At 37.6% G+C, this 27,373-nt stretch overlaps 1 protein-coding gene across 5 annotated transcripts in view; it reads right to left on the minus strand.

The window, feature by feature from the left end:
* The window catches only part of CCAR1 (cell division cycle and apoptosis regulator 1), a 47,980-nt gene extending 23,851 nt beyond the window's left edge, over positions 1–24,129 (minus strand). The window contains exons 1-11 of one of the 5 annotated variants that reach the window (XM_046653468.1): positions 23,916–24,128; positions 23,316–23,356; positions 22,768–22,889; positions 12,588–12,760; positions 12,134–12,178; positions 9,588–9,620; positions 7,626–7,819; positions 6,645–6,759; positions 6,346–6,538; positions 2,542–2,671; positions 1,542–1,703 (exon numbers count right to left, since the gene is read on the minus strand). In XM_046653468.1, the coding sequence (XP_046509424.1) occupies positions 1,542–1,703; positions 2,542–2,671; positions 6,346–6,538; positions 6,645–6,759; positions 7,626–7,819; positions 9,588–9,620; positions 12,134–12,178; positions 12,588–12,760; positions 22,768–22,840 (1,118 nt within the window). In that variant the 5' untranslated portion in view covers positions 22,841–22,889; positions 23,316–23,356; positions 23,916–24,128. Of the gene's footprint in view, positions 1–1,541; positions 1,704–2,541; positions 2,672–6,345; positions 6,539–6,644; positions 6,760–7,625; positions 7,820–9,587; positions 9,621–12,133; positions 12,179–12,587; positions 12,761–22,767; positions 22,890–23,315; positions 23,357–23,915 lie in introns of all 5 variants that reach the window. The other 4 variants (XM_046653469.1, XM_046653466.1, XM_046653470.1 and 1 more) reach the window with 4 other exon arrangements.
* Between the last annotated feature and the right edge of the window lie 3,244 nt (positions 24,130–27,373).

Below are 27,373 nucleotides of genomic sequence, written 5' to 3' on the forward strand. Positions count from 1 at the left end.
TTGGGTTTTGTTTTTGTTTAAAGAAGTGCTGCAAACAGAAAGTATGTGCAGTATTTTCCTAGTTTACCATCACCAGAATTTCTGAAGTCATGTTTTACCCTATAGGAGTAAAATCTATAACAAAACAAAAGATAAGAAGTACAAATGAATAACTTCTTGGCACACGGTCTCTTATAATATTACTGTAAAAATATTTTGATTATCAAAACTACAGATGAGAAGAGGTATGGAAACTTTGAAATCATTTCTATTTGTAATGGGTTCATTTGATCTTATGGGAATTTACTTCAAAGTGGTGAAATAAAACTCTCAAGGGCTAACTTGGAAGGAGATAGATAAATGTTCAATTTATAGCCTATGCATCAACTCTTCCCATAATAAAGCAGAGCTGCTCTATTTAACATCTTTGAGGCTGGAGAAGTGGTTTTGGTTCCAATGAGTTTCTCTGAAATACGCAGACTAGGTATTTTGAAGTATACAAGTAAACAGAGACAACAAGAAAATTAGTATAAATTAAGAATAGTTGCTGATTTGACCATAAGAATAAAAGAACACCAACTACATAACAATCAAGCAAAGTTATCAAGCAAAATTTTTTTGATTTTGTGTAGCTTAAATAAAGGACACTGGTTTATTCAATCTAGAATTGAATAAATAGAAATTTTAACTTCTGATAGATATTATGAATATTAATTATTACACTTAATTGAAATGCAGCAATAACCTCTCAGGATACTGAAATACATAGTTATTGTTTCTGTGCTAACCAACTTTAAATGCTGCTAATAATTCATTTTTCTTACTTTACCGTCAGTTTGTTTTCTCCAACTGTTAATTTATCTTATTCACAATTGTCTGTCCCAGGGCCTTTAGATGATTCTTCCTGTCCCTTCATCATATATCAACTGTCTATGAATTAGAACTTCGCAGCTATTTCCTAGTTAGTCACCATCTCCCACCATCACTATTAATTATTGGGTATCTACAACTGCCACACACCGGGTTATATGCTTTAGACACATGAACTCAGCCTCGTAATAATTCTGTTGGGTGAAACTATTTCCATTTTGCAACTGAAGCTCAGGAACTCTTGGTAACTTGCCCATGACCTCTGATTCCAAAGGCTGAAAATCTATTCAAGTATACACACACACACATGTCTATGTTGCATGTCTGTGAGTACATATGCAGGGCTATGTTCCTATTATACTACATTGCCACAGCTAACGTGAAATAATTGGTCCACTGCTGTATTATCACTTCATCATACACAATGCACTACACGTGAACTTAATAAAGTTATCAATAAATCTGGATCTTAAATGATTTTCACTTTAAGTAACAATTTCATCACATAGGGGTTGCCTTTTCCAATAGCTGGTATTCTTAATGAGCATATGGAAATAATGCACCCTTGTAAAAAACTAACCTGCAACTTCAAATTGCATGAAAAATCTCTCTTAACATAACACATTCTACCAAATTGTACAAAACTGAAAAATTAGTAACTGAATAAAACAATGAGAGAAAAAAGAACTTACCAATCTAAAGAAAACTTTGAAAACTGAACTGTGTAACGTGGAACAACACGTCGAACTCTCCGAGGTGACCGTTCTCTCTCCCTTCGAGGAGATCTCTCCCGGGAACGCTTTCTCTGAGGAGATCTTTCTCTGGATCGACGTCGTTCTCTCTCCCTTTCACGACTTAAAGCAAATTTTTCTAAAATTACTATTATTTGTGGCATTACAGAAGAATTCTTTAATGAAATAAATATAATAGGCAATACAAGCAAGATTTCACAGTATACGTTTTTACACAACTTTTTAAAAACTACGGTAAGGGGCTGGCCCAGTAGAGCAGTGGTTAAGCGTGTATGGTATACTTCGGCGGCCTGGGGTTCGTTCGCCAGTTTGGATCCTGGGTATGGACATGGCACTGCTTGGCAAAAGCCATGCTGTGGTAGGCATCCCAGATATAAAGGGGAGGAAGATCGGCATGGATGTTAGCTCAAGGCCAGTCTTCCTCAGCAAAAAGAGGATTGGCAGCAGGTGTTAGCTCAGGGCTAATCTTACCACCCCCCCAAAAAAAACTACGGTAAAACATACATAACATAAACTTACAATTTTAACCTTTTTTTTTGGTAAGCATTTGTGTATTCATAACTGGTTGATACCAAATCAGTTTGAGAACGTTTGATTGTCATCAAACACAAAGATTCTTCCTTTTTTTTGAGGAAGATTAGCCCTGAGCTAACATCTGCTGCCAATCCTCCTCTTTTTGCTAAGGAAGACCGGCCCTGAGGTAACATCCATGCCCATCTTCCTCTACTTTATATGTGGGACGCCTGCCACAGCATGGAGGGCCAATCGGTGCCATGTCCGCACCTGGGATCCGAACTGGCAAACCCCGGGCCGCTGAAACAGAATGTGCGAACTTAACCGCTGCGCCACCAGGCTGGCCCCCCATTTTAACCATTTTTATTAAGTGCATTCACATTGTGCAACTATCACCATCATCAAAAGCATACTTTTAAAAACATACCTTCGGTCATCTTTTCTGTTAGGCACTTGATCTCCTCTGTCATTCCTCCCTGAAAATCTGGATGGTGGATCTAACCTTCGCGCTGGTTGTGGCTGTGAAACTATACGAACAGGAGGCTGCAATAAACCAGCTTTAAAAGATACAGAAAAAAATTAACTTATTTAAACAAAGTTCAAAAGCACTCCCTGGTTAAATTTTATAGACAGAAAAAGCTGGCTAATATTTTAGGCTTTGCAGCCCACAAATGGTAGAACCATTTGTGTATTTCTTTGTAACCTTTTAAAAATGCAAAAATCATTTCTTTTAAAAGAGTGGCACCTGAGCTACCATCTGTTGCCAATCTTTTTTTTTTACCTCCTCCTTTTCCCCAAAGACCCCCAAGTACATAGCTGTATATTCCAGGTTTAGCATCTGAGACGCTGCCTCAGCATGGCCTGATGAACGGCGCCATGTCTACACCCAGGATCCAAACTGGTGAAACCCTGGGCTGCCAAAGCGGAACATGCAAACTTAATCCCTCGGCCACAGGGCTGGCCCTGCAAAAACCACTTTTAATTCAGGGACCACACAAAACCAGACCATGGACCAAATCCAACGGCTACAGTTTGCCAATCTCTGATCTATAGACATTAAATCAAAGATTGCTGTACAACAAGATATTCACAGGTTGCCAAAGTATCAACGAGAGATTTATCTGCACAGACAAAAAATAAACCCTAATGGAGAGAACTATGGCCACCACTTTGACCAGGTAATCAAACTTAGCAGCAACAGTGGAAGAATGTGACAACATGAGACTCCTAGAGTGATGCAATATGAATTACAAAACATCGCCTATAACGTGTTCTTGCCAAAAGTCTTCAGACTTAGCTTCTAGTTCATAGTTTATATGGCAGATAAACAGGTAAAAACATCACAAGGAATCAAGACAAACCCAGACCACAACATTCCAAAAGAATCTACACATCAGTCCAATTACTTCAAAAAGTCAACTGTCAGAAAGGAAGAAAAAAAAAGTAGGAAACTATTCTAGAATAAAAAAGACTAAAGAAACATAACCAAATACAATGCAAGAAACTTCACTGGCTTTTTGTTTAGGAAACAAAAAAACAACCTTAAAAGACATTTGGGAGACACCTGGGGAGATCTGAATATAAACAGGATATTTAAATGTTTTTTCTTAGATGTGATAATAGATTGTGGTAATACAGGAAAATGTTCTGTTTCAGGAAGGGTCTGCTTAAGTATTTAGGGATAAAATGTCACAATTCCTGCTAATTACTTCAAATGATTAAGCAAAAAGTGTGTACATTTGTATACACATGCAGATAAAACACAGTAAAATGTTAACTTCTCAAGGCTGTAAGTATACAAGTGATCATTATACTGTTCTTTCAACGTTTTTGTATACTTGAAAATTTTCATGATAAAAACTTGGGGGAAAAAACAGCTAACTTATTACCTACCACCTTACACTTGTTAAAATGGCTATAGTCACTAAGACTGAAAATAACAAATGTTGGGAGAGGGTGTGGACAAAAGGGAACCTTCATACACTGCTGGTGGGAATGCAAACTGGTGCAACAACTATGGAAAACAGTATTGGAGATTTCTTAAAAAATTAAAAATAGAAACACCATATGAACAGCCATCCCACTACTGGGTATCTAACTAAACAACTTGAAATCAACAATCCAAAGTAACATATGCACCCCTATGTTCAGTGCAGCACTATTCACAACAGCCAACACATGGAAACCATCCAAGTGCCCATCGTCTGATGATTGAATAAAGATGTGGTGTATATATATACATACAATGAAATACTACTGAGCCATAAAAACAGGACAAAATCATCCCATTTGCAACCACATGTATGGACCTGGAGGGAATTATGCTAAGCGAAATAAGCCAGACTGAGAAAGCCCAACACCAGATGACTTCACTCATATGTGGAATATAAACAAACACATGGACAAAGAAAATAGTTCAGTGGCTACCTGGGGAAGCCAGGTGGGGGTAGGCACAGGGGGTGAAGGGGAGCACCTATGTGGTGACAGACAAGAAATAACGTACAACTGAAATCTCAGAATGAAGTAGACTATTATGAACTCAATTAAAAAAAAAAAAATAGGGGCTAGCCCCGTGGCCAAGTGGTTAAGTTTGCACGCTCTGCTGCAGGCAGCCCAGTGTTTCGTTAGTTCAAATCCTGGGCATGGACATGGTACTGCTCATCAAGCCACGGTGAAGCAGGGTCCCACATGCCACAATTAGAAGAAACCACAACGAAGAATATACAACTATGTACCAGGGGGCTTTGGGGAGAAAATGGAAAAAATAAAATCTTTAAAAAAAAAAAAAATAAGGGAGAAGGACCAGGAAAACAAAACAAAAACACAAAAGCAAAACAAAAACAGCTAACTTATGACTGCTTATGTTAAGAAATACTGCCAGCTAAAGATTAACAGGCTACCAATCCTAAAGGAATCCTAGTTGCCAATGGAGATTTCCCTACCCTTCCACCAACTAAACCTTATACTTCCAACTCCCTGAAATCCCCCAGCCCACTATGCCTCTTTTCTCTCTTCCATTTTTTTCTACCCTACTTCCATTGCTCCTACCAATCATCCACCAAGCTCAGGGTACACATCACCACCAGAAATACTGCTTCCTTGAGCCCTTCCACGGAAGCCTTATCTCTTCTTGAGCCAAGGCAGGGAAAAAATGGTATTCAAGTCCCAATTCACAAGAGGAAACAAAACCTCTTAGGAAAAAGATGAGGAAAAAAATCAGAAATCATAGGACTAAAGGTCAGATACATGGAAGAACCAAGTAGCTTGAAATAGCCTTTCATTACCTAGTAAGTTTAAAATACACAAACCCTCAGATCCTACAATTCCAAACTAAGGCATAGGCCCTAGAAAAACTCAGGCACATTGCCTCTGGACACACATATGAGAACATACAAAGCAGCAATTTCAGAAAACAAAAACTACTAACAATCTAGTTTACCAAAGAACAACAAATAAGTTATACAATATTCACACAATGGAATATTATGCAACAATGAAAATCAAGAAACTAGAGCCTTATGGAATAAACAGTAAGAAAAACTTTAAAACAATGTTGAACAAAAAAAAGTCCTGTATAAAAGACTATATAAATGGAATCACACATCTAAAATTCAAAAACAAATTTAAACAGTTTTATAATGTTCGTTTAATAACGTGTTATACTGCAAACTGTCTTATCACTTTGGTATAAGCATCATAATTCACATAATAAAAGACAAAATGCCATAATTACTTTTTAAAAAAATACCAATTAAGCAGGCTTCTGTTAAGCCAAGGCTATCATTTTTAACAGCTTTGATAAGAAAATGTCAAGACTTTCAAATAATTTGCAAAGGAAAATTTAAAACAGTTCATTTCTTCGACGCACTATGGTTCAATGAGTAATTTAAAGTGTTATCATCAGAACTACATGTATGTAAAATGTTGTAAGTCTCAAAACCATTTTCTCCCATTACAGATAAGGTATCAATAGGAGGACAAGGGATCAATAGTTTTGATATTTAAGTTTACAAAGAGGATGTCTTTGAATAAGAGCAATAAAATAAAAATACTTCCAAATAGCTATAGAAGTAGAAGTTGTCTACACCAGATACTTAAGCTTCCTTTGAAGTATTCTGGAAGCTCCTGCCTTTCTTGTAATTAAAAGCATACTCTCATTATTTCAACAACTAAACAGGTATGAATTAGTCTGAATCTTTAATACAAAGCTAAGGTACAGTGCACGCAGTACCTTTCTGCTGCGGCTGTTGCAATAAAGGCTGTGGCTGAGTCTGCAACAGCGGTGTAATAGAAGCCGCTGAAATCTGTGCCTGCAGCAGCGACTGGGGCTGCGGCTGGGCCTGAACCCCAAATGTCGTCTGCGGTGCAATTGGCTGAAGGACAGCAGGAGGAGTCTTCAGTAAAGGCTGGGTTTGGGATTGATTCTTAACAAAAATAAAGAAATAAAGAATTTTTTTAAAGAAAAATCTTTGTAAATTAGAAGATTCAATTACCAAGTTTCTATAATACTTAACTCAGTATTTTACATACCTGATTTGGTAGCGTTTGAATTCTTTGCGCATTCCATTTAAAAGGCATATTGGGATTATATGTGGCTTCAACCAATACTCTGTCACCCACTTGGGGGGTTTTCCCTTTGACAGCACTGGAAAAAATTAAGTTAAATATAAATACAATTAAAAGATTCCTTCAAAAAAGACTTATATACTGAGTAAATCTATAACTAGAATGGAAGCCTAAAAAGCTTTTAAAAAGCAGACATACCTTCTACCCTTAGTTTAATTTAGAACTGATCATGTTTCACCCTCTTTACATAAACACAGGGTTTGAAGCGCAAGAAATCATTTTCCACTCCATAGTCTCCTAACATTGTGTCCCTTCCTCTATAGCACTTTCTAACCTCTATATCCCAAGAGTAAGATTTGCTTTGGGCTTTGGAAAGATGAGAGAAATGCAGATAAGATGGAAAACAGGAGACTGCTTATAGAAAAATCTTACACAGCAATTTTTTCCCAAATAAAGTACTTTCATGAAGTTCATTAGAAATCTATTTGAAATATCTAAGGAAATTCATGTTTCCTGCAAACACGACACTAACAAAATCCTATTCTGAATGTTAGTTCATCAATCATTCAATCCTATTAATTTTTCAATTAAAAAATGTTTTTTAGTATATATTGTCATTAGCACGTCAAACAAAAGATTAAATTTTAAAAGGTATTATCATTCCAATCTAAAAGGCATATTTAAACCTGCCCATGAATAGTCAGAAATGTTAATTCACTCTGAAACATTTATAAAGATTTCACCATAACTAGTTTGTTCCATAATCAAAAGATATCATCGGCACATTATCATAAAAGGTCACATGTACAAATATAATTCAAGCTGAATGATTAAAACAGAAATTATAGGTAAACCACAATCCTATGCCACAATTAAGCAGGTACCCTATCAATATACTCAATGCTAAATATAAGAAGCCATCTGCCAACACCTAATGAAGTTTACCTAAGCTGAAAGAATACATCTTCATCCACAAATCCAAATGTATCGTGTAGCTTTGTAACCACCCCTGTAAAAACACGCTGTTTCTGAGGTTGGGTTTGTTGCTGACTGGACCTTGGTGTTGGATATGATACAGTTATCTGTGCTGCAGGCTGAGGTGTAGACAGGCTAAGGCTTGTAGGCAGTGCAACAGCTGGCTATAAAACAAAATCAACATCAAATTAAGGTAATGGTTTGAAATAGTCTAGAAATTAAAAAGACTACTTAAAACTAACTCAAAATGCTAAAAATAATTTATTTGAAGTTAGAAAATACCTATGTATACCTTGAAGGTGAGACTCAAGTCTAAAAAATCATGTTATTATTGATCTATTTCATCATTATGTTCCCTAGGATGAACATTTTTCACAGATTGTTCCAGGAAAAAAAAGATACAGTGCACTAAGTTTAAAAAACACTGAATATTTCAGCCCTCTCTTAGAAATTCAAAATCCATAGTGGCATAATAAAGACTCAGGAAAGTCTTATAGAAGAGAAATAAGTCAGACAGAGAAAGACAAATATGTATATAGAATGTAAAAAGCCTGAAGAACTCATAAAAACAGAGAATAGATTGGTGGTTGCCAGTGCGGGAGGATGAGTGAAGGTGGTCAAAAAGTACAAACTTCCAATTATAACATAGATCAGTTCTGGGATGTAAAGTATAGCATGGTAACTAAAGTTAACAATACTGTATATCCAAAAGTTGCTAAGAGAATAGATCTTAAAGTTCTAAACAGAAGAAAAAAAACTGTAACTATATGAGGTGCACGTTAACCAAACTTATTGTGGTAATCCTTGCAAGAGATACATACATCAAATCACTATGTTGTACACCTTAAATTAACATAATGGTACATGTCGATTACACCTCAATAAAAATGGAACAAAAAGAAGAACTTTAACACTTTCACTGGTCTTTTCTGGCATAATTAAGTATGAATAACAACGTATTATTCATTAAAACCTCTGTATGTAAATAGAATCATTAAAAAGAAAGGAATAATTATCTGATTCAAGTCAAACCATGGAATTTGTTTTACACCTGCCCAATAAAGCAAGTCTCTAAGTTCTACAATTTAAAAGAAAAAAAGGAAAGTCTTACAGTATATAGTAAAGGAATTCAGCATTTCTTAAACTGTGGCCACAAAATTATTTTCTCATGAAACTTCTTTAACATCCTAAGACACTAATGCTTCCTGGGCATACTTTTTGACATGCTATTCTAAGAAAAGACATACTTTTACAGTTTTTCTACTTAATTTGGAAATTCTACTACTGGAGATAGAAAATGTGAGATGTGTTAGTTAATTTTAGTTCTTTAATAAAAACAGAAAATGAGGTTAACTTCTCAGTTGCATAGCATTTCACTCTAAGTACACAGCAGGGGTCAGTGAACCCAGATCATAGCTTAGGATTTTTGTACAGCTTATAAGCCAAGGATGGTTTTTAGACTTTTAAAGGATTGCAAAAAAGAAAAAAAAAAATGCAACAGAGACTATAAGTGGCCCACATAGCCTACAGTAGCACTACATCAAAAGTTCAAAAACTTTTTAATGGTGCTGAAGAATTAATCTGATAATGTAACACAGTAACTTCACCTACTAAGGTAAAGCTAAAAAAGATAGTGTCAAAAAATTTCCTAAAAATATTACCTACAAAGAAAATGTAAAAGCCAAAATCAGTATTAAGTTTAAGATAAGACCTCACATTTATTCAAACTAGATCACAGCTGGATCTACAATCAAAAACCATAAAAGAAAAAACAAAAACAACACGTTTTCCATCTTTATTTAATATAGTATTGCTAAACTATTATCTAACAAATTTTCATCTTGAAACCCTGAAGAAAAACCAGAACAGGAATAAAACTTTGGTCTACTTGTCAATCAATATCCGTAAGAAATAAAGTAATGCCAAACTAACCTGTGTTAAAAGAGTCTGCTGAGGTTGCTGTAACTGAAAACAGAAAAAGGAGACACACCAAACCGGAAAGAAAAAAGAAAAGAATCAATCAGAATTGTTGTTTCATAGATGTTTTATGTAAGGAAAAATTCCTACTAACAGGTACTATATTTCTAACTAAGAAATATGGGAAAAGTAACAGAGATCATTAGGTATAAAGTTTCCTGCAACTATTTCTAACAACTGCAGACTTGATATATAACTAACCCATTCAGCAATAATAAAGAAATTATCTTTTTTGCTATTTCACAGGAATAATACCCACAAAATACCCCAGAAGTCCCCAGAGGGGAAGCTTTCTTTCTAGTTCTGCCACGTGTTAATTTACCATGCTACAGAACTGCTTCTGTATCATCAGTATGCTACTTGTATCAAAAATATCACTGGCTATCCAATTTATATATATCCCTAAAACAAGAAGCACTCCTGATGTTCAGATTTGCCACAGGCATGGGGATTATAAAGGACCACAAACTCTGACATATAGTTTTTCTGGCAACAGCAAAGTGTAGCATTTCCAGAAAGTAAAAACAACTGGTGTGAGGGGGGAAATTTAAAAACCCTGGAACAGAAATGTGACTTAAGCTAAGATAAAAAAATATGAGATTCTATATGAGATTCTAATTCACAACACTGTATACCTGGGGTCACCATGTATTAGAGGTTAAATCAAATTATTATTTTTCTGCAAGTCAAGAACAGATGAGTAATGAAATTTTTTAAGGCAAGAACATTTGAGTATTGCCATTTTCATATGGTTCAACCTAACAAATAATCTTTAATAATGTATTTCATAACAGTATTAAAATAAGTCTGAAGATATTTTGAAAACAAGATAGCCAACTTTTACATCAACCTCTTGTCAATTTTTTAGAAGTTTAAAACAATTACTAGTGGGATATTATAATCTTCAGGGGAAAAGGAATGCTTGTGAAGCCCCAAAAGTCTTAATCGAAGAATGAAATTGAGCCATGGATCTAGAGACAAGAGATTATGGACTGAAAAGCTTCATGCTTCCCCAGTGTCTCTGGATCCTGTTTTTGCTCCCTCTCTGTTGTATCCCCTTTTCCTCTCCTGACTGCTATACTTTCCTGAAGCTTCTTTTTTTCTTTTTTTTTTTTTAAGATTGGGACCTGGGCTAACAACTGTTGCCAATCTTCTGTTTTGTTTTTGTTTTTTAAGGATTGGCACCTGGGCTAACATCTGTTGCCAATTTTTTTTTTTTTTTCTGCTTTATCTCCCCAAACCCCCACCCTGTACACAGTTGTATATATCTTAGTTGCAGGTCCTTCTAGTTGTGGGATGTGGGATGCCGCCTCAACATGGCCTGACGAGCCGTGCCATGTCCACGCCCAGGATCTGAACCCTGGGCCGCCGCAGCGGAGCGCACAAACTTAACCACTTGGCCACGGAGCCGACCCCTCCTGAAGCTTCTTAATGGCACTGAGAAGGAATGAAGACTCCCTCTTAACCCTGGAAAAGCCTAGAATAGGAGCTTAGGCCAGAAACTACCTAGATTTCAGCAGGGCAAATTCTTTTTTCCTTGACATGCTTCTCCTTGGGTTCAGTTTTTTTTAATCTCCTCCCGCCATCACAGATAAAAGACCTTAGGGAACATGATTAGAGTATGAGCCTGGGGAAAGGGGGCCAAAGAAACTCACTTTCAGTCTAAGTCAGGAGTTTTCAAATTGTTCAAATGTGCCTTGGGAATAGGAATGGGAATTACAAGGGGAGGCTTCTTCCTGTTTCCAATAGCTCCTTTTTTTCCGCTAGGAAAGATTCACCCTGAGCTAACATCTATTGCCTATCTTCCTCTCTTGTTTTCTCTTTTTTCCCCTCTACAAAGCCCCAGTACATAGTTGTGTATTCTAGTTGTAAGTCCTTCTAGTTCTTCTGTGAGCCACCACCACAGCATGGCTACTGACAGATGAGTAGTGTGGTTCCATCCCTGGGAAGTGAACCCGGGTCACCAAAGCAGAGTGCACCAAACTTTAAATACTAGGCCATCAGAGCTGGCTCTCAACAGCTCTATTTTAATATTTTGTATATTGGATTTCAATATACAATTTCACTAGGGAAAAAAAGGAGAGTTCAGTTGCTTTAAAAAAAGGTTAAGGCAGTGGTCTATCTATAGTTTAGGCTTCAAATGGGAAAAACGAGCTTTTCATTTTCACATGTATCTAGTATAGCATATTAGGGCAGGAGGTTCTAGACAGGAGTACTGAGCCAAATACTCAATAATAGAGTGATTCTTTCCAGGTTATCCTCTGCACGCACGCTTAGAAACATTAACAGACTGGCTGCTAGGTGAGGATTTGGGTATTCAGGACTGCTCCTATCTTCCTCTCCTTTGGAGACATTCCTTTTCACCTACCTCATTTTCCTTATCCCAAAAGAATTTAAATCACACATTAAGGTAGCCAAGAGGAAATAAAATCTATATAAATAAAATTTGGAACAAATGGCTATTTGAAAATTGGTTTTTAACATGGAAAACATAAACAAACCTGTTGTTGCACACTATACAAGGCCTGCTGAGGTTGTGAGTATTGCTGGGAAAAAAAACAGACATTAGTTTTACTGATTCTCAGAAAGTGATATACATACATACATACAAATACATAACCAGAATTACACTGAAAAAAACTTTCCGTAACAGGTAAACTTCATCTAAAATATACAAAACGGTGATTACTTATACTCAGATCCATCAAGAACTGAATTTTGTTCACATAATCAAAGTATAAGAACTGTTCAATTTAAGAATTTAAAAATTTTGACTATGCAACTACACTTCTCTGTTATGTCCTGGGCATATGTAATTATTATCACTAGGAAAAAACAATAAATATTTATAATAAAAACCCACAAGTATTCATTCTTCAAAAAGTAAAGGTACCTACCCTGGCCACTCAGATTTGACAGTTTTCTGTCACATATTAAAATCTATCAAAAATTCACCTGTTGCAATGCAGCTGCTGCAGCTGCGGCTTGTTGCTGCAAGGCTGCAGTCTGAGTTAACTGATAGTTTGCTGGGGTTTGTGTGGTAAGGCCCGCTGCTGCCAATGCGGTTTGCTGTGTATAAATGGTAGGAGATGCTCCAAGAAGTGATGGCTGCTGAACACCCAATGCAGCTAAAATGAGATTAAAAAGAGGGGGGAAAAAAAATCAAGATTATTTGAAACCTTTCCAGAAACTTTTCATGAGTGTTTAGTTATGGGTCATGGTCTGCCACACTGTCTGGCAAAAACCTAAAGAAAAATTTCAGCAATGCTTGTTGACGTGTTGAATTTAACTGACTCATGTCCTACTCCAGATTCCAATGGCTTAATATTAAATGTTCATGTCATGAAAGATATAAGAAAACATTATTCTATAAAATTAAACTACAAAATGAACCCAACCAACCTTACCTAGACCAAGGGGCTAAAATACCCTCAAGAAGTATTTTTAGGAAGAAGTATAGAAAATAATCTAATTTTACTAATATAGAATTTACTGTTTTATCTTCAAGCAGATGAGAATCATATATTTAGGACAGTGTTGCTAGAAGTGATCCATCCTGAAAACTTCCTAGTGGACAGAATTTTCTACTTTGCATAAAGAATTGTATAATGAGGAAACAGACAACAACACTTGAAAAGCACAAAAAGTTTCTACTATTAGTGCACTACTGTACTGAGCAATGAGAGAGAAAAGTAACCACACAGTGACTTAAAATGATTATCTGCTTAAGCCAAAAAATTGGGGGGAGACCTCAGAATAACAAACTCAGATATTTAACGTTTAATCTATGCTTAGACAAGGCTAAAAGCTGAAGAAAACATGAGAAAAATTTTACTTGATGCTTTTATGTAATTTCATTAAATGCAAAAAAGCAATCAACTGGGGGCCACCCAGGTGGCGCAGCGGTTAAGTTTGCACATTCCGCTTCAGTGGCCTGGGTTTTGCTGGTTCGGATCCCAGGTGCGGACCTACGCACCGTTTGTCAAGCCATGCTGTGGCAGGCATCCCACTTATGAAATAGAGGAAGATGGGCATGGACGTTAGCTCAGGGCCAATCTTCCTCAGCAAAAAGAGGAGGATTGGCAGCAGATGTTAGCTCAGGGCTAACGTCTCAAAAAGAAAAGGCAATCAACTAAAAATTGTGGTCTAGCACTGCACTTCCCCAAATTGTATTTCATGGAAAAATGACTAGCTTCCCAGAACATAAAAGTTTGAAAAAAGGGAGTCCAAGGTTTATAAAGTTTGGGAAACAGTGAATTAAGCACATATTTTTACTGCAGGATTTCTCAGAACCTTTAATACACCACTAAGGAGTATGAATCTCAAAGAGGTTGCCATAAAAGCAATATTTGCTCATGGAACACCCCCTTTTCCAAAGCATCTTGTTTGTAACTGAGAATAACGTGAAAAAATGCTGCTCTATAACTATCAGTTAATAACCCTACAGAAAGAACAATATTGTGCTTTACAGGAAAACAACAGAAGAGCATTAATGTACTAACCAAAGCACCTTGTCTGGAATATCCCAGAAAATTTTTAGAAGTGTGAGGTTCATCACAAACCAGTTGTTTATGAGTCTAGATTAATTTTACTCAAAAATAAAACAAACCAACAATAACAAAGTAAGACAAAAGCAAACAAAAACCCCAGAAATCATGGTGGAATTCTTGAATATTATCAATTATCCCTGCTAAAACAGTGAAAAACACTGATTTTTAAAAATTACAAGACCAGGAGAGAAAGAGGAGAACCTAAGGGGGGAAAAAATCTTCCAAATGTCTTAAATACACACTGTGAAATCCTTACCACGCTACTTTTTATTTTCCCTTTTGTTTTTAAGGTAAATCATTTAACGTAAAAGATGTCACAGATGGGCAGGAAGTAGAAACCAGGACTGACTAAATGAATTTAAACAGAAAGAAGTAGGGAATATCTTAACACCAATGTAAGTTCAAAATGAGGTTAACTGCAATGAGAATAGAGAAAAAGGTACCAAAATCTAGGCCACAGGTTCTGACCAGTGGGTCTTGTTCACCTTCTGAAATTGTATGCAAAATTGCTGATAAGAAAGTCCAAAACTTTGATCAGATTTTCAATTATGGATTGAAGTGGACCTATAAAGGTTAAGCACCACTATTCTAGGATAACAGAAGCAAAATTCTCATTGTAAACACCAGACAGGGAAAGACCTTAGGAAAAATTATTAGTATTTTAAATTCTAAGAATGACATGTTCTGCATTTGACAAAGGTAACATCCGTGATTCAAATATCATACCCATCTCCTTTATCCATCTGAGCTCTGACTTCAGATCTGCTCTACTTCACTCTGCTGGTATCAATTTCCAGAACCCTGGATAGTACTGATAGTGGCCACAGCAGAACTCAGAGCCGAATATCTCAGAAAATCTATTTTCTTCCTATAGTTTTTCTAGGTATTCCAGACCCTGGCAGCATACAGCACCCCAGCATTAAGTAGGTGGGATAACAGCTGATACCTACACATCTCTTTTCTACTGCTGATAGTCAATATGATGAGTCAAAAACTACAAAAATAGATTAATTGGTAATGAAGGGTTCAATTGGTAGGAGAAATTCATGGGAAGAAAATTTATTTTCCACTGGAGTTGCTTCATACCACTAACCAGTTAATTCAAATTTTGTGAAACCACTGTACATGTGATTGTGGCTTTTATAAGTCTATAAAACAGCTCTTTTTAAAACTCATTACGTTTGAGATTTTTATCTCAATAAAGTATATTTCCTTAATATTTATTAATGCTCCCCTTTCTTGTGGATATCTGAGAAGCTATTCTTGAATATCTGTACATAGCATTCTCCATTCTTCTTGTGAATTGTTATAATCAATATTCTGCAAAATAATTCTGTAACTTGCAAAGTACAAAGGCATTTATCTCTAATTTAATCTTTCTCCCTACGTAAGTGGCCAAACACTTGTCACGAGAAGATCTCTTCCAATTATCCACGTTGGAATAGTGTGTTCATTTATCTGTACCTGATTCAATATGATTGTTGAAGGTCTTGTCACCCATCTGAAACATCTTATCGCTATGTATCAGTACTTTCACAGACAAATCTATGAAATGAGCCCTGAATGACCACATGCTACCAGGTAAATAAGTAAATTTAAGGGCTAAGTTTTCTTACACATTTCAGCACAAATGTAAAATATATTATTTTATAAAATGTAAAATCAGTTTCATATGACTGAAAATTTCATGTCATGACATACTAGTAATTATTTACTCAATACCAGTGAACACACCACTAAAACACAAGAAGAACTTGTCCATTGTCTGTTGTCCCTTGATCTTATAAAACTCACTTTTATTTATTTGTTTTTGGGTGAGGGAGATTGGCCTTGAGCTAACATGTGTTGCCAAATCTTCTTTTTTTGCTCGAGGCAGACTGTACCTGAACTAACATCTGTGCCAATCTTTCTCTACTTTATATGTGGGATGCCACCACAGCATGGCTTGATGAGCAGTGTGTAGGTCCGTGCCTGGGATCCAAACCCGTGAACTCTTGGCCACTGAAGCTGAGCGCATGAACTTAACCACTATGCCACCAGGCCAGCCTCTAAAACTCACTTTTATTTATTTTATTTTATCTTATTTTTTTAAGGAAGAGTAGCCCTGAGCTAACTACTGCCAATCCTCCACTTTTTGCTGAGGAAGACTGGCCCTGAGCCAACATCTGTGCTCATCCTCCACCACTCTATATGTGGGACGCCTACCACAGCATAGCTTTTGCCAAGGGGTGCCATGTCTGCACCCAGGATCCGAACTGGCAAACCCCGGGCCACTGAGAAGTGGAACATGCAAATTCAACCGCTGTGCCAGCTGTGCCACCGGGCCGGCCCATCACTTTTAAATTTAAAAAATTCTTATTACCTTTACACCATGGTGTTATATCTTTACTAAGATGAGTCATCCTTCTGAAACAATGAATAAAATTCGAAACCTCAAACTAACTCGAGAAACTTTGTTTTTTCACCTTTTGCAAAATTATTTAAAGCACTAGTCAAGCAATGTTTTATCCTATGAAATTTCCATATATTCATATATGTTCAAAAAGCAATCTCATGCTATCTGGAGAAAAAAACAACATGAAAATGTGAGGGATTCTCTTTCTAACTTATGGATTTACTAAAATACTTATAAACACAGGTTTTAAATCAAGTGAACAAACCTTCTAATTGTCATCTTCTACTCAATATCCTTCCTAAAACGTGATCTTTAAATATTAGATTTCACACAAATACAAAACCTTGGATGCTCCCATGTACAGATAACTTTCTTACAACCAGAGAACTCCTTGGTCAATCCATTGCTGTGGCTTTCGAGGTTCTATTCTAAGCCCATAACGTACCCAATGACTGGAAATAATTGTTACCTTTTAAGAATAAGAAATTAAGGCATTATGGGGCCAGCCTCGTGGTTGAGTGGCTAAGTTCACACGCTCTGCTTCAACGGCCCAGGGTTTCACTGGTTCAATTCCTGGGCGCAGACCTATCACCACTCGTCAGGCCATGGTGAGGCAGCATCCCATGTGCCACAACTAGGAGGACCCACAACTAAAATATACAACTATGTACTGGGGGGCTTTGGGGAGAAGAAAGAAAAATAAAATCTTAAAAAAAAAAGAATATCACAAAAAAAAATTAAGGCATTAAAAATAAGAAATGAAGAACAAGAAATGAAGGGTGTCAAAAGGTACACACTTCTAGGGATATGAAAATAAATAAGTCATGAAGATGTCAATAAAAGAAGAAATTAAGGCACAAAATAGTATTTTAAATATAACATGTTCCAAGTGTTGTAATCTTCTATAATTGCATTGTTCCCTAAACTAGTTACCAGCCATGTGCAGGTATTTCACCTTAGTGAAAATTAAATAAAAATTAGAAAATTAAATAAAATTAGAGATTCAGTTCCTCAGTCACACTAACCCACATTTCAAGTGCTCAATAGCCATATCTGGATAGTGGCTACCCTATGAGACAATGAAGATTGGTACAGAATTTATCCATCATCACAGAAAGTTCTACTTAGTGGACAGTGCTGTTCCATAAGAAAGAGGCAAAGCCTTAACTAAATCAATGTTATACACGGTTCTTACAGTCTCTATAAAGATCAATATCCTAGCAGACTATAGCTCTTCCACTCTCCTGAACTCCCACTGAAGTAATGACTAGTAATCTTGGCCAGTCTCTTCAAGCAATTGTTGGTCAACCCTCCTAGGCAGCTGAAGATACCATTTGTAAAACATCATAAGATTCCTTCCATCCCTAATTGCCTCTGATATTTACCTAGTTCTCGACCCCATCAAGGAGACTTGTATCACCCAAAGTTAACACTCCAACTCTCACTGTTACTTTCAATACATTTTTAGCTATGACAGATCAAAACTATTTCCCAGATCATAAAACACACGTACAAGAGAAGCCACAAGTGCATAAACATTCAAGTGTCGTATAGTCAACTCAGGACAGAGATGGGGCACTCACTGGCTCATGGTATGGTACGTTCATGCAGCTCTCACTGGATGAAAGCACACGGCACGCTCAGAGGACGAGGAAAAAAATATGCATCGACAACGTGCCTTAATAGATTTTATGTGCTTTTACTTAAAAAAAAAGTTTTAGAGACAATTTGCTATTACATAGCACTAATACGATCTAAAAAGGGTAAGCCCACACCAGTAGCAATCCTCCTTTTCTCCCAAAGGAGTTTGAAACACCCACCTCTATTAAGGGTTAATTAATGTAAGTGAAGTATACACAGTACATCAGCTATTATTTGTTTGAAAAAGACCATCAATCTTGGAATTTAACAATTTCAGCTGCTGATTCAAGAGACTGCGGTTTTAGAAAATGACCACTTGGACCACAATGAAGACACAGGAAAAATGGAGTCACAGTTAAAACACCGTACTGGTATTAGCTTCAGTCACCTGTGTTAATGCACCACATATCACTAGTTCTAACTTCTGAACTAGTTCATTTTTCTCTATAGCCAGAATGCAGTCATCTCACAAATGGTCAAAAGAACTGAGGGAGAAAGTAGGTCTGAATCTGCGAAATCCACCCCCACACTTAAATAGTGTTGCAATTATATACATGTACACATGCAAATATGTAGAGTCAAACATATGGAAGGTACCCTTAGTCAATATAATCGATCTAAGGGCTATTTAAAGATTCAATCAGTGGTTTACCAGCTCTGTCTCTCAACGTCTCTTTAAACAACAGAAAACTGTTGTGCCTTCAAACCTAAAAGCTCTGGTCCCAAGTAGGACTGCCACTGAATACACACCATAGCACTTTAGCTAGGAGATGGAAAAACAGCGTAAATGTTGAGAACAAGTATTTCAGTGTGGAAGAAACGAGAAATGGGGCTGGAAACACAGAAGACCTTGGTATTCTAAAAGTCCTTAAAGATATTTTTGCAAATGAATAATAGAGTAATGGAAGATACAATGAACCACAACTCCGAGGTCCTAACATTGACTCTTCTGTGACATTCTATGAGACCTAAAGAAATTTCTTCATCGTTCTAAGGCTCAATATCATCATCTGTCAGAGAGGAGTTGACACAGAAGCTAGCTCAGGCTCCATCCAGCTTTGAAAAATTCTGTGATTTAGATAGGAATTATGCTTTAGGAATATCAATACATCTGACAGATATATTGGAGCTGGCGGAGCAACAAGCAGCAGCATATCCAGTAAGTAAGCTTAAGAGAAAGCCAGTAAAAGCAGTTAAAACTAAATAAAGGGTAATACATATAGAGCATCACCACCAAGTGAGAGACCGGAAGAGCTTCCAGACTTAAACAAAGGATCTATGGTAAGCACTACGGATTAGGATATAAAGGTTTGGGAAAAAGTATGGAAGGGCCTGAAAGTTAGGTGAGAAACTCTGACATAAGAGCTATAGGCAATTGGGGCTGGCCCTGTGCCCGAGTGGTTAAGTTCACGTGCTCCGCTGCAGGCGGCCCAGTGTTTCGTTGGTTCGAATCCTGGGCACGGACATGGCACTGCTCGTCAAACGACGCTGAGGCAGCGTCCCACATGCCACAACTAGAAGGACCCACAACAAAGAATATACAACTATGTACTGGGGGGCTTTGGGGAGAAAAAGGAAAAAAATAAAAATTTTTAAAAAAGAGCTGGAGGCAAGAGACAGCTGCCACTGCTGCAGTTACCCAAATGTGAAGTGCAAGAGTCTAAATGTAAATGGAGGAGTACAGTCAAGGCATTTTCAAAGGGGAAAAAAGTCAAGGTTTGATATGATTGAATATGGAAAAGAAAATTAAAGGTGACAAATAATGCCATCTAGGAATTACTGACTCTAACTAAACAGGCTCAGCATTAAAATTAATCAGAAACAATTACAATACTGATCTTCAATTTTACAACAGATTTCAGCAATAAACTGCTAGTGTGAAAGCTTTAAGGTTTTTTTTTTCTTTTTTGAGGAAGACTGGCCCTGAGCTAACATCCATGCCCATCTTCCTTCCCTTTACATGTGGGACGCCTACCACAGCATGGCTTGCCAAGTGGTGCCATGTCTGCACCAGGGATCCGAACCAACGAATCTCGGGCTGCCGAGAAGCGGAACATGCAAACTTAACCTCTGTGCCACCGGGCCGGCCCCCCAAGTTTTTAATATTATTTTAAATATCTCATCTATATGAATGCACTGAAATTTTCAAATCACTGGTTAGTTGAGAATTTCCAGTTAGTACAAATGCAAAATAACTTTGTTAGAAAATGGAATAGCAAAGGCATTAGCTGAACAAAACCATGTTAAGCTATATAGAAAAAGGAAATTGTGGTAATTTTTACATGCTTTCAGGAAAAAATGAGTCAGAAATACAGGCAGAAAGATCAAAATATTTCATCGAGTTGAATTATTCAGTTAACCTTTTTCTGTTAAAAGATCATCTGATTTATGACAGTGGCCTCTGATACTAATGTATCTGGCATGTTTCAATCGGTACCTATATATTTTTTAAACTGACGCCTACACTATTACCCTAATTAAGTCCTTTTAGGTCCTTTGTTCTTTTCAAATTTCTTCTCAAATTATATTTGAAGCCGCCAGGAGAAAACTTAAAGGAGAAAATGTAAGGTATTATACTAGGTTAAAAAGTTCTCCATTGAGGTTAGGTGTAAATAAGACATTTTAATTCCCTCAGGATTGAAAAAAACTTAACTCTGAAGAAATTTGCATGGCGCTGAGAATCAGCTTTAATAAGACAAAATAATACTCAAAAAGACTTTAAAATGAAGGCAAGAAAACATCAGGCTTTGAGGAAGCGCTCAAAATACAACACCTAGAAACTAAATATTTTTTTTAAAAAGTATCACTACGGAGTTTCATTTAGAACCTACTCCAGGATTTCTATAGGTAAGGTAAGTGTAGATACTAACAAAACACCTGCTTACTTACTGAAGTCATGAAGTATCAATAAAATTTCAGATTTTGAACTCTGATTAATGATAGGGCCAAGAAAATCTGTAAATAATTTCTTACAGCACAAATACAAGCTCTATTTGCACAAATTTTATTATTTACATTTGGATCCTCTCTTGCCAAATATGGAAACAGAGACCTATATATACAATTGACTGTCTTTGACAAGTTTTGTTGTTGTTGTTGTTGCTTGAGGAAGACTGGCCCTGAGCTAACATCGTTTCCCATCATCCTCTGCTTTATACGTGGGACACCTACCACAGCATGGTGTGCCAAGCGGTGCCATGTCTGCACCTGGGATCCAAACCAGCGAACCCCAGGCCGCAGAGAAGCAGAACGTGCGCACTTAACCGCTGTGCCACCATGCTGGTCCCTGTCTTTGCCAAGTTTTATAAACCTTTGGTCTTTCCTTTGCTCAGTCTTAAAATAAAAACGAGAGAGTATAATGTATATTTAAGTAATTACAATACAAATGTTAAGAGCTATAAACAACAGAATTCTACCATAATGGCTATTTTAGTGGAACAATACAGATATAAATTTAAAACAAATTATATGTAGAAAAAGCCAGGTAAAACATGTTTACTTTACCAAAATACCAGTATATAGCACTTGTGTCTGGACACACAGTAGTTGCTAATTAATTCCTGTTTCATCAGTAAGTCACTACCAGGTTCTCCATTATTTAACATAGAGGAGAGATATTTGGATATGAATTAAATATAATCTCTAACTATTATTTCATACTATTTCCACTTGCCTACAGGACTAACTATAGACCATTTAACCCCCAAATAAAGAGTAATTAAAATAAAAACCCTAGTGTCCATTTCTTTAAGGAGAAAGGTCGCCTACATAACTAGATAATCACGTCCATCAAATTTTAGAACATCCAAGTTAGAAGATCACAGCGCCTCTGCAACTGACCTCTCGAATTACAAAATACATATTTTAAGTAAAACACAGCAAAAAACTAGTATCAGATATGTCATAAATCAATTTAACAGAATAACCTGAAACTTTTCTGAGTATTCAAAGAAACTCAAAACTTCATTCTACAGAATCCTTGGGAAACTTAATTGTTTTAAGGTTCAAACCGTTAAGTCAAGAAACGGTAGAAAAAATTTCTTCCTACGAGCAATGAGAAGAAACTTACCGAAACAAATATGTTCAATGACATTGTTTATTTTGAAAATGTAAATATTCTGTTGCTCCTTTTATATCTATCTTTTTCCTTTACTTGATAAATTCTTTAGAGTTCATTTTTCTACTTTAAAACCAAACAAGTGAAAACCACAATCGTACAGAACGTTTCATAAAGTATGGATTTTTACATTTATTTTTAAACATAACTTGTGAATGAATATCGACACCTTAACATACCAAATGAGGTAAACTCTATGTAACGAATGAGAATCAATTAAAAGTTAATCAATTTACTGTTTGAAAAACTATAAAACTGTCCAAACTGTTGTGTAAAACAGATTTTTTTGCTGGTTCATCTATGAATTTTTAGAAGCTCCACAAATAAAAGACACATTATTTGCGAACATTTTACAATATTAGGCATAGCCTAACTCTCATAGTTAGAACACGTCCTCCCCACATTTACAGTCCATGCGTTCAGTGGCCTGACCTGGCTGCGATACCGCAGTGGCTGTAAACTGAGTAGCCCATGGCGGATTCTTCTGTCCTCCAAACTGAGCCATGATGAAAGAGGAAAAAAACCTTCCCTCGTTTTTCTTCTAGAGCAGCGATCTATTAAGAAAGGATTCACATTTTAAAGTTCAACCAAACTATAACTATCATAAAAGTATTATTTTAAAGAAATATTTGTCAGGGGCATCTTCATAGATCTGGGTATAAATAATAAGGGGCCATGTGAATGTCCAACATGCAGCGAAAACATTTTACGTCAAGTAGTTCACCAAAAGAACCCAATTATATGACATTAGGGGAAGCCTTACAAAAAAGGCACTTCTTTCGGAGACTACACAAGACCATCGCTGTGGTCTCCCCAATTCTTAACAATAAGTTCACAGCTTTATGTTCAAAGGCAATATCGCCTGCGTGTTTCTTTTGGCAGAGCTGGGGAATGAAAGTGATGAAATCAGTAACGGAAATTGGGACGAAACAGAATAAAGTTATTTAAGAATACCATTTAGCTAACGAACATCTCCTTACTTTTTCGAGCAGGAAAGGAACTGGGGGCTCCTTTTCTCTCCCTACCCTCGAGGGGAAAGACAGTTGAATTAACGGATGCGCCTTCAAGAACCGCCCTGAAAACCCCTCCCCCAAAATCAGGCCAGAAAAGGCGAAGATCTCAGCCCGCGCCCCCTCGCCTTCCCCCCGCGCCTCAGACAGGCCGGAGCTCTGCCATCCATCTTCCTCCAACCCCGGCTGCTCGCGGGCCGCAGACCAAAGAAGGCGGACTCCTCCGTCCCACAGGACTGGGAGCGGCGCCAAGAGGGGTGATACTGGGAGCCCGGGTCCCCTTAACGTCCGGGCCGGGCGGAGAAAGCCTCCATCCCCGAAAAGCCGCGCCGCCGCCGCTGCCCCGACGCCCCGGGCCGGAAACCAGCAGGCTAAAGCCGCGGCGGCTCAGGAACGAGGGCGACCGGCAGTCACTCCGGGACCGCCAGGCCGAGGCCGAGCGCCGCTGCGGGCACCTGAGGGGCCGCGGGCAAAAGAGCGAGGCGTGGGGGAGGGGCCGGCCGCGCGGGGCCTGCTCCGACCCGCACAAAAGGGACGGCGTCCCTCCCGCCCCAGTCCCACGAGTCCCACCGTCGCCGGCCTATGGACGCCGTGCTACCAAAACGGTGGCTCCCGACGCTTTCGCAGATCCGACAGGACGTTAAGAACGCCGGCTCGGCGGCCCGCCGCTCCAACCGCGAGGACCAGACCTTCACCTGAATCGGGTCCCGGCTAACACCGAAGCCATTTCAAACCCATCAGCCTTAGGCGCATGCGCCAACTTCCCCCTGTTCCTCCACGCCTCTCCCCTCCTCCCGGTCTCTCCGGGGAACGGCGCTTACGGATATACGTTCTACGTGCGCGCTCCTCAGCTCGCCTTCCGTACGCCCACCTCTTTCACTACGCGGCTAGAACCAGAGCGCGCCTAAGAAGGGTTACCTTGGCTTTGCATAACAATAAGCAGGACTGTGTCAACGCGCAAGCTCTAACGGAAAGACTTTGAGAGTGTGGGAAGGAAAGAATCTGCAGTCACGTGATCTGATGAGGCCGCCGCCATTTTGTGTATTTTCGCCATTTTTTTTTTCTTCTAGTTCAAGTACTTGGAAGAAAGTAATTGGAAGAAAGGGTATATCCTGTGGCATCTTCTGTTTTTAAAAACTAAGATGAACTTCGCTTAACATATAATTCACTGTTTTAAATATTTTATATTGTACAATTCAGTGGCTTTTAGTATATTCATAAGGTTGGGTACCCATCATCACCTCCACCCTTAAAAGAAACCCCTACTCATTGAGGAGTGACTGCTTAATCCCTTCTCCCTCCAGCCCCGGCAACCGCTAATTGGCTGTCTCTGTGCGTTTGCCTGTCCTGGGCATTTCATTTTAATGGAATCCTATGATATATGGCCTTTGTGTATGACTTCTGTAACTTACTATATTGTTTCCAAGGTTCTTTTGGCATGTATCAGTACTTCATTCCATTTTATGGCTAAAACTATTCTTTTAAATGGATAATACCACATTTTGTTTATTCATTTTGTAACAGCCAAAAGGGGCCTTCTGCTGGCTGCAAAAACAAGCCAACAGTCCAGAGGCAAGGTGATAGGAGAGAAAAGGGTCTTTATTACAGCTTGCCAGCAAGGGGGAAGATGGCAGACTAGTGTCCTAATGAACCATCTTAAAACTACAAAATTTTGAAGCAGTTATATAGAGCAAATGGGCTGAAGGGGCAGGGGTCTCAGGATGTGGACCATCTGGTGTTGTAGTCCTTGGGACTCCAGATCATCCCTTCCTCTTGTCACTGGTGACAGATCCCAGCAGAAGGCTTTCTCCTCAGGGTTGTTACATCCCTGGGAAAACTTAAGAGAACAAAATTATTGCCTTATTGAAATAGGGAGGTCTAAGTATAGGCCAAGACTACAAAAATAGAAGAGCATGCATATTTCTCACAAGCAGGTGTATACTTATCTAGGTTATGTGCAACCCAGAGTATTGCTGACAAGGAGTGGGGGTGTCTTGTGGCTTGGGGTCATTTAAAGTCCTCAGTGGTTCCCTTCTATAAGATGGCTTCCCTCATGCTGACCTATGTTAACCAAGGGCTGCATTTATGTTAGCTTTCAGGCAGCACTAACAATTTGTCAGTTGAACATTTGGGTTGTCTCCACTTTTTGGCTATTACGAATAGTACTGCTATGAACATTCACATACAAGTTATTGTTTGAACTCTTGTTGTCAGTTCTCTTAGGTGTATACCTAGGACTAGGACTCTGGATCACAAGGACATTGTATTAAGTGGACTCAACTTTTTTCAGGAACATCCGACCTGTTTTCACAGTGGCTACAGCTGTTTACATTTCCATGAGCAATGTACCACATGCTCCCCAACTTTTATTTTCCTTTTTGAAAATTATTATTATAGCTATCCTAGTGGGTGTGAGGTGGTTTTGAATAGTATTTCCCTAATGATTAACAATCTTGAGAATCTTATTGCCCATTTGTATATTTTCCTTGGAGAAATGTCTACTTAAGTCTTTTGATCCCCCCACCCCCTTTTTGGCAATTTTTTCTGTGTAGTAAAATATATATAACATAAAATTTATTATTTTAACCATTTTTAAAAGTGGCATTAAGTGCATTCACAGTGCTGTACAACTATCACCTTGGGCCAGTTTTAGATTTGTTTGTCTTTTTTGTTGTTGAGTTTTAAGAGTTCTAATTCTGCATACTAGATCCATATCAGAGATATGGTTTGCAAACATTTTCTCCCATTTTGTGGGTTATCTTTTCACTTTCTTAATAGTGTCTGTTCATGCACAAAACTTACTAATTTTTCTTGAAGTTGAGCTTACCTATTTTTTTCTTTTGTTGCTTGTGCTTTTGTTGTCATACCTAAGAACCTATTGCCAAATCCAAGATCATAAAGATTTACTTCTATGTTTTCTTCTAAGAGTTTTGTAGTTTTGCTTTTACATTTAGGTCATTGATCCATTTTAAATTAATTTTTTCATATGATGTGAGTAAAGACACCAACTTCATTCCTTTGAATGTGGATATTCAGTCATCCCAGAATCATTTGTTGAAGAATCTATTGTTTCCCCCTTGAATGGTCTCAGCTTGTTTGTTGAAAATCAGTTGACCATATATGAATAGATTTATTTCTGGACTCTAAATTCTATTCCATTGATCTATATGTCTGTCCTTATTCCACTACCACACTCTTTTAATTACTCTAGCTTTGAAGAAAGTTTTGGAAAGTGTGAGTCTTCTAACTTTGTTCTTCTTTTTCAAGATTGTTTCAGCTTTTCAGGGTCTCTTGCAATTCCATATGAATTTTAGGATCAAACTGTCCAGTTTTGCAAAAAATTGGTGGTTGAAATTTTGATAGAGATTACATTGAATATATAGATCAATTTGGAGAGTAGTGCCATCTTAACAATATTAAATATCCACTCCATGAATGTGAGATATCTTTCCATTTATTTAGGTCTTCTTTAATTTCTTTCAACATGTTTTATAGATTTCAGAGTTCAATTCTTGCACCTCCTTTATTAAATTTATTCCCCAAGAAAATATTCTTTTTGATGCTATTGTAAATGTACCTGATTTCTTAATTTCATTTCTAGATTGTTTATTACTAGTGTGTAGAAATATGGTTGATTTCAGTATGTTGATCTTGTGTTTTGCAACTTTGTTGTATTAGTTTATTAGCTCTCATAGTTTTTTTGGTGTATGTAGATTCTTTAGAATTTTCTTTTTTTTTTAAAGATTTTACTTTTCTGTTTTCTCCCCAAAGCTCCCCAGTACATAGTTGTGTATTTTTAATTGTGCATCCTTCTAGTTGTGGCATGTGGGACGCTGCCTCAGCATGGCCTGATGAGTGGTGCCATGTCTGCACCCAGGATTCGAACCGGCAAAACCCTGTGCCACCAAAGCAGAGTGCATGAACCTAAACACTCGGCCATGGGGCCAGCCCCTCTTTAGGATTTTCTATATTTATGATCATGTTTTCTGTGAGTTGGGATCATTTTACTTCTTCCTTCCCAATTTGGA

This window comes from Equus quagga, chromosome 2, assembly GCF_021613505.1.
Source record: "Equus quagga isolate Etosha38 chromosome 2, UCLA_HA_Equagga_1.0, whole genome shotgun sequence".
Classification (NCBI taxonomy): domain Eukaryota; kingdom Metazoa; phylum Chordata; class Mammalia; order Perissodactyla; family Equidae; genus Equus; species Equus quagga.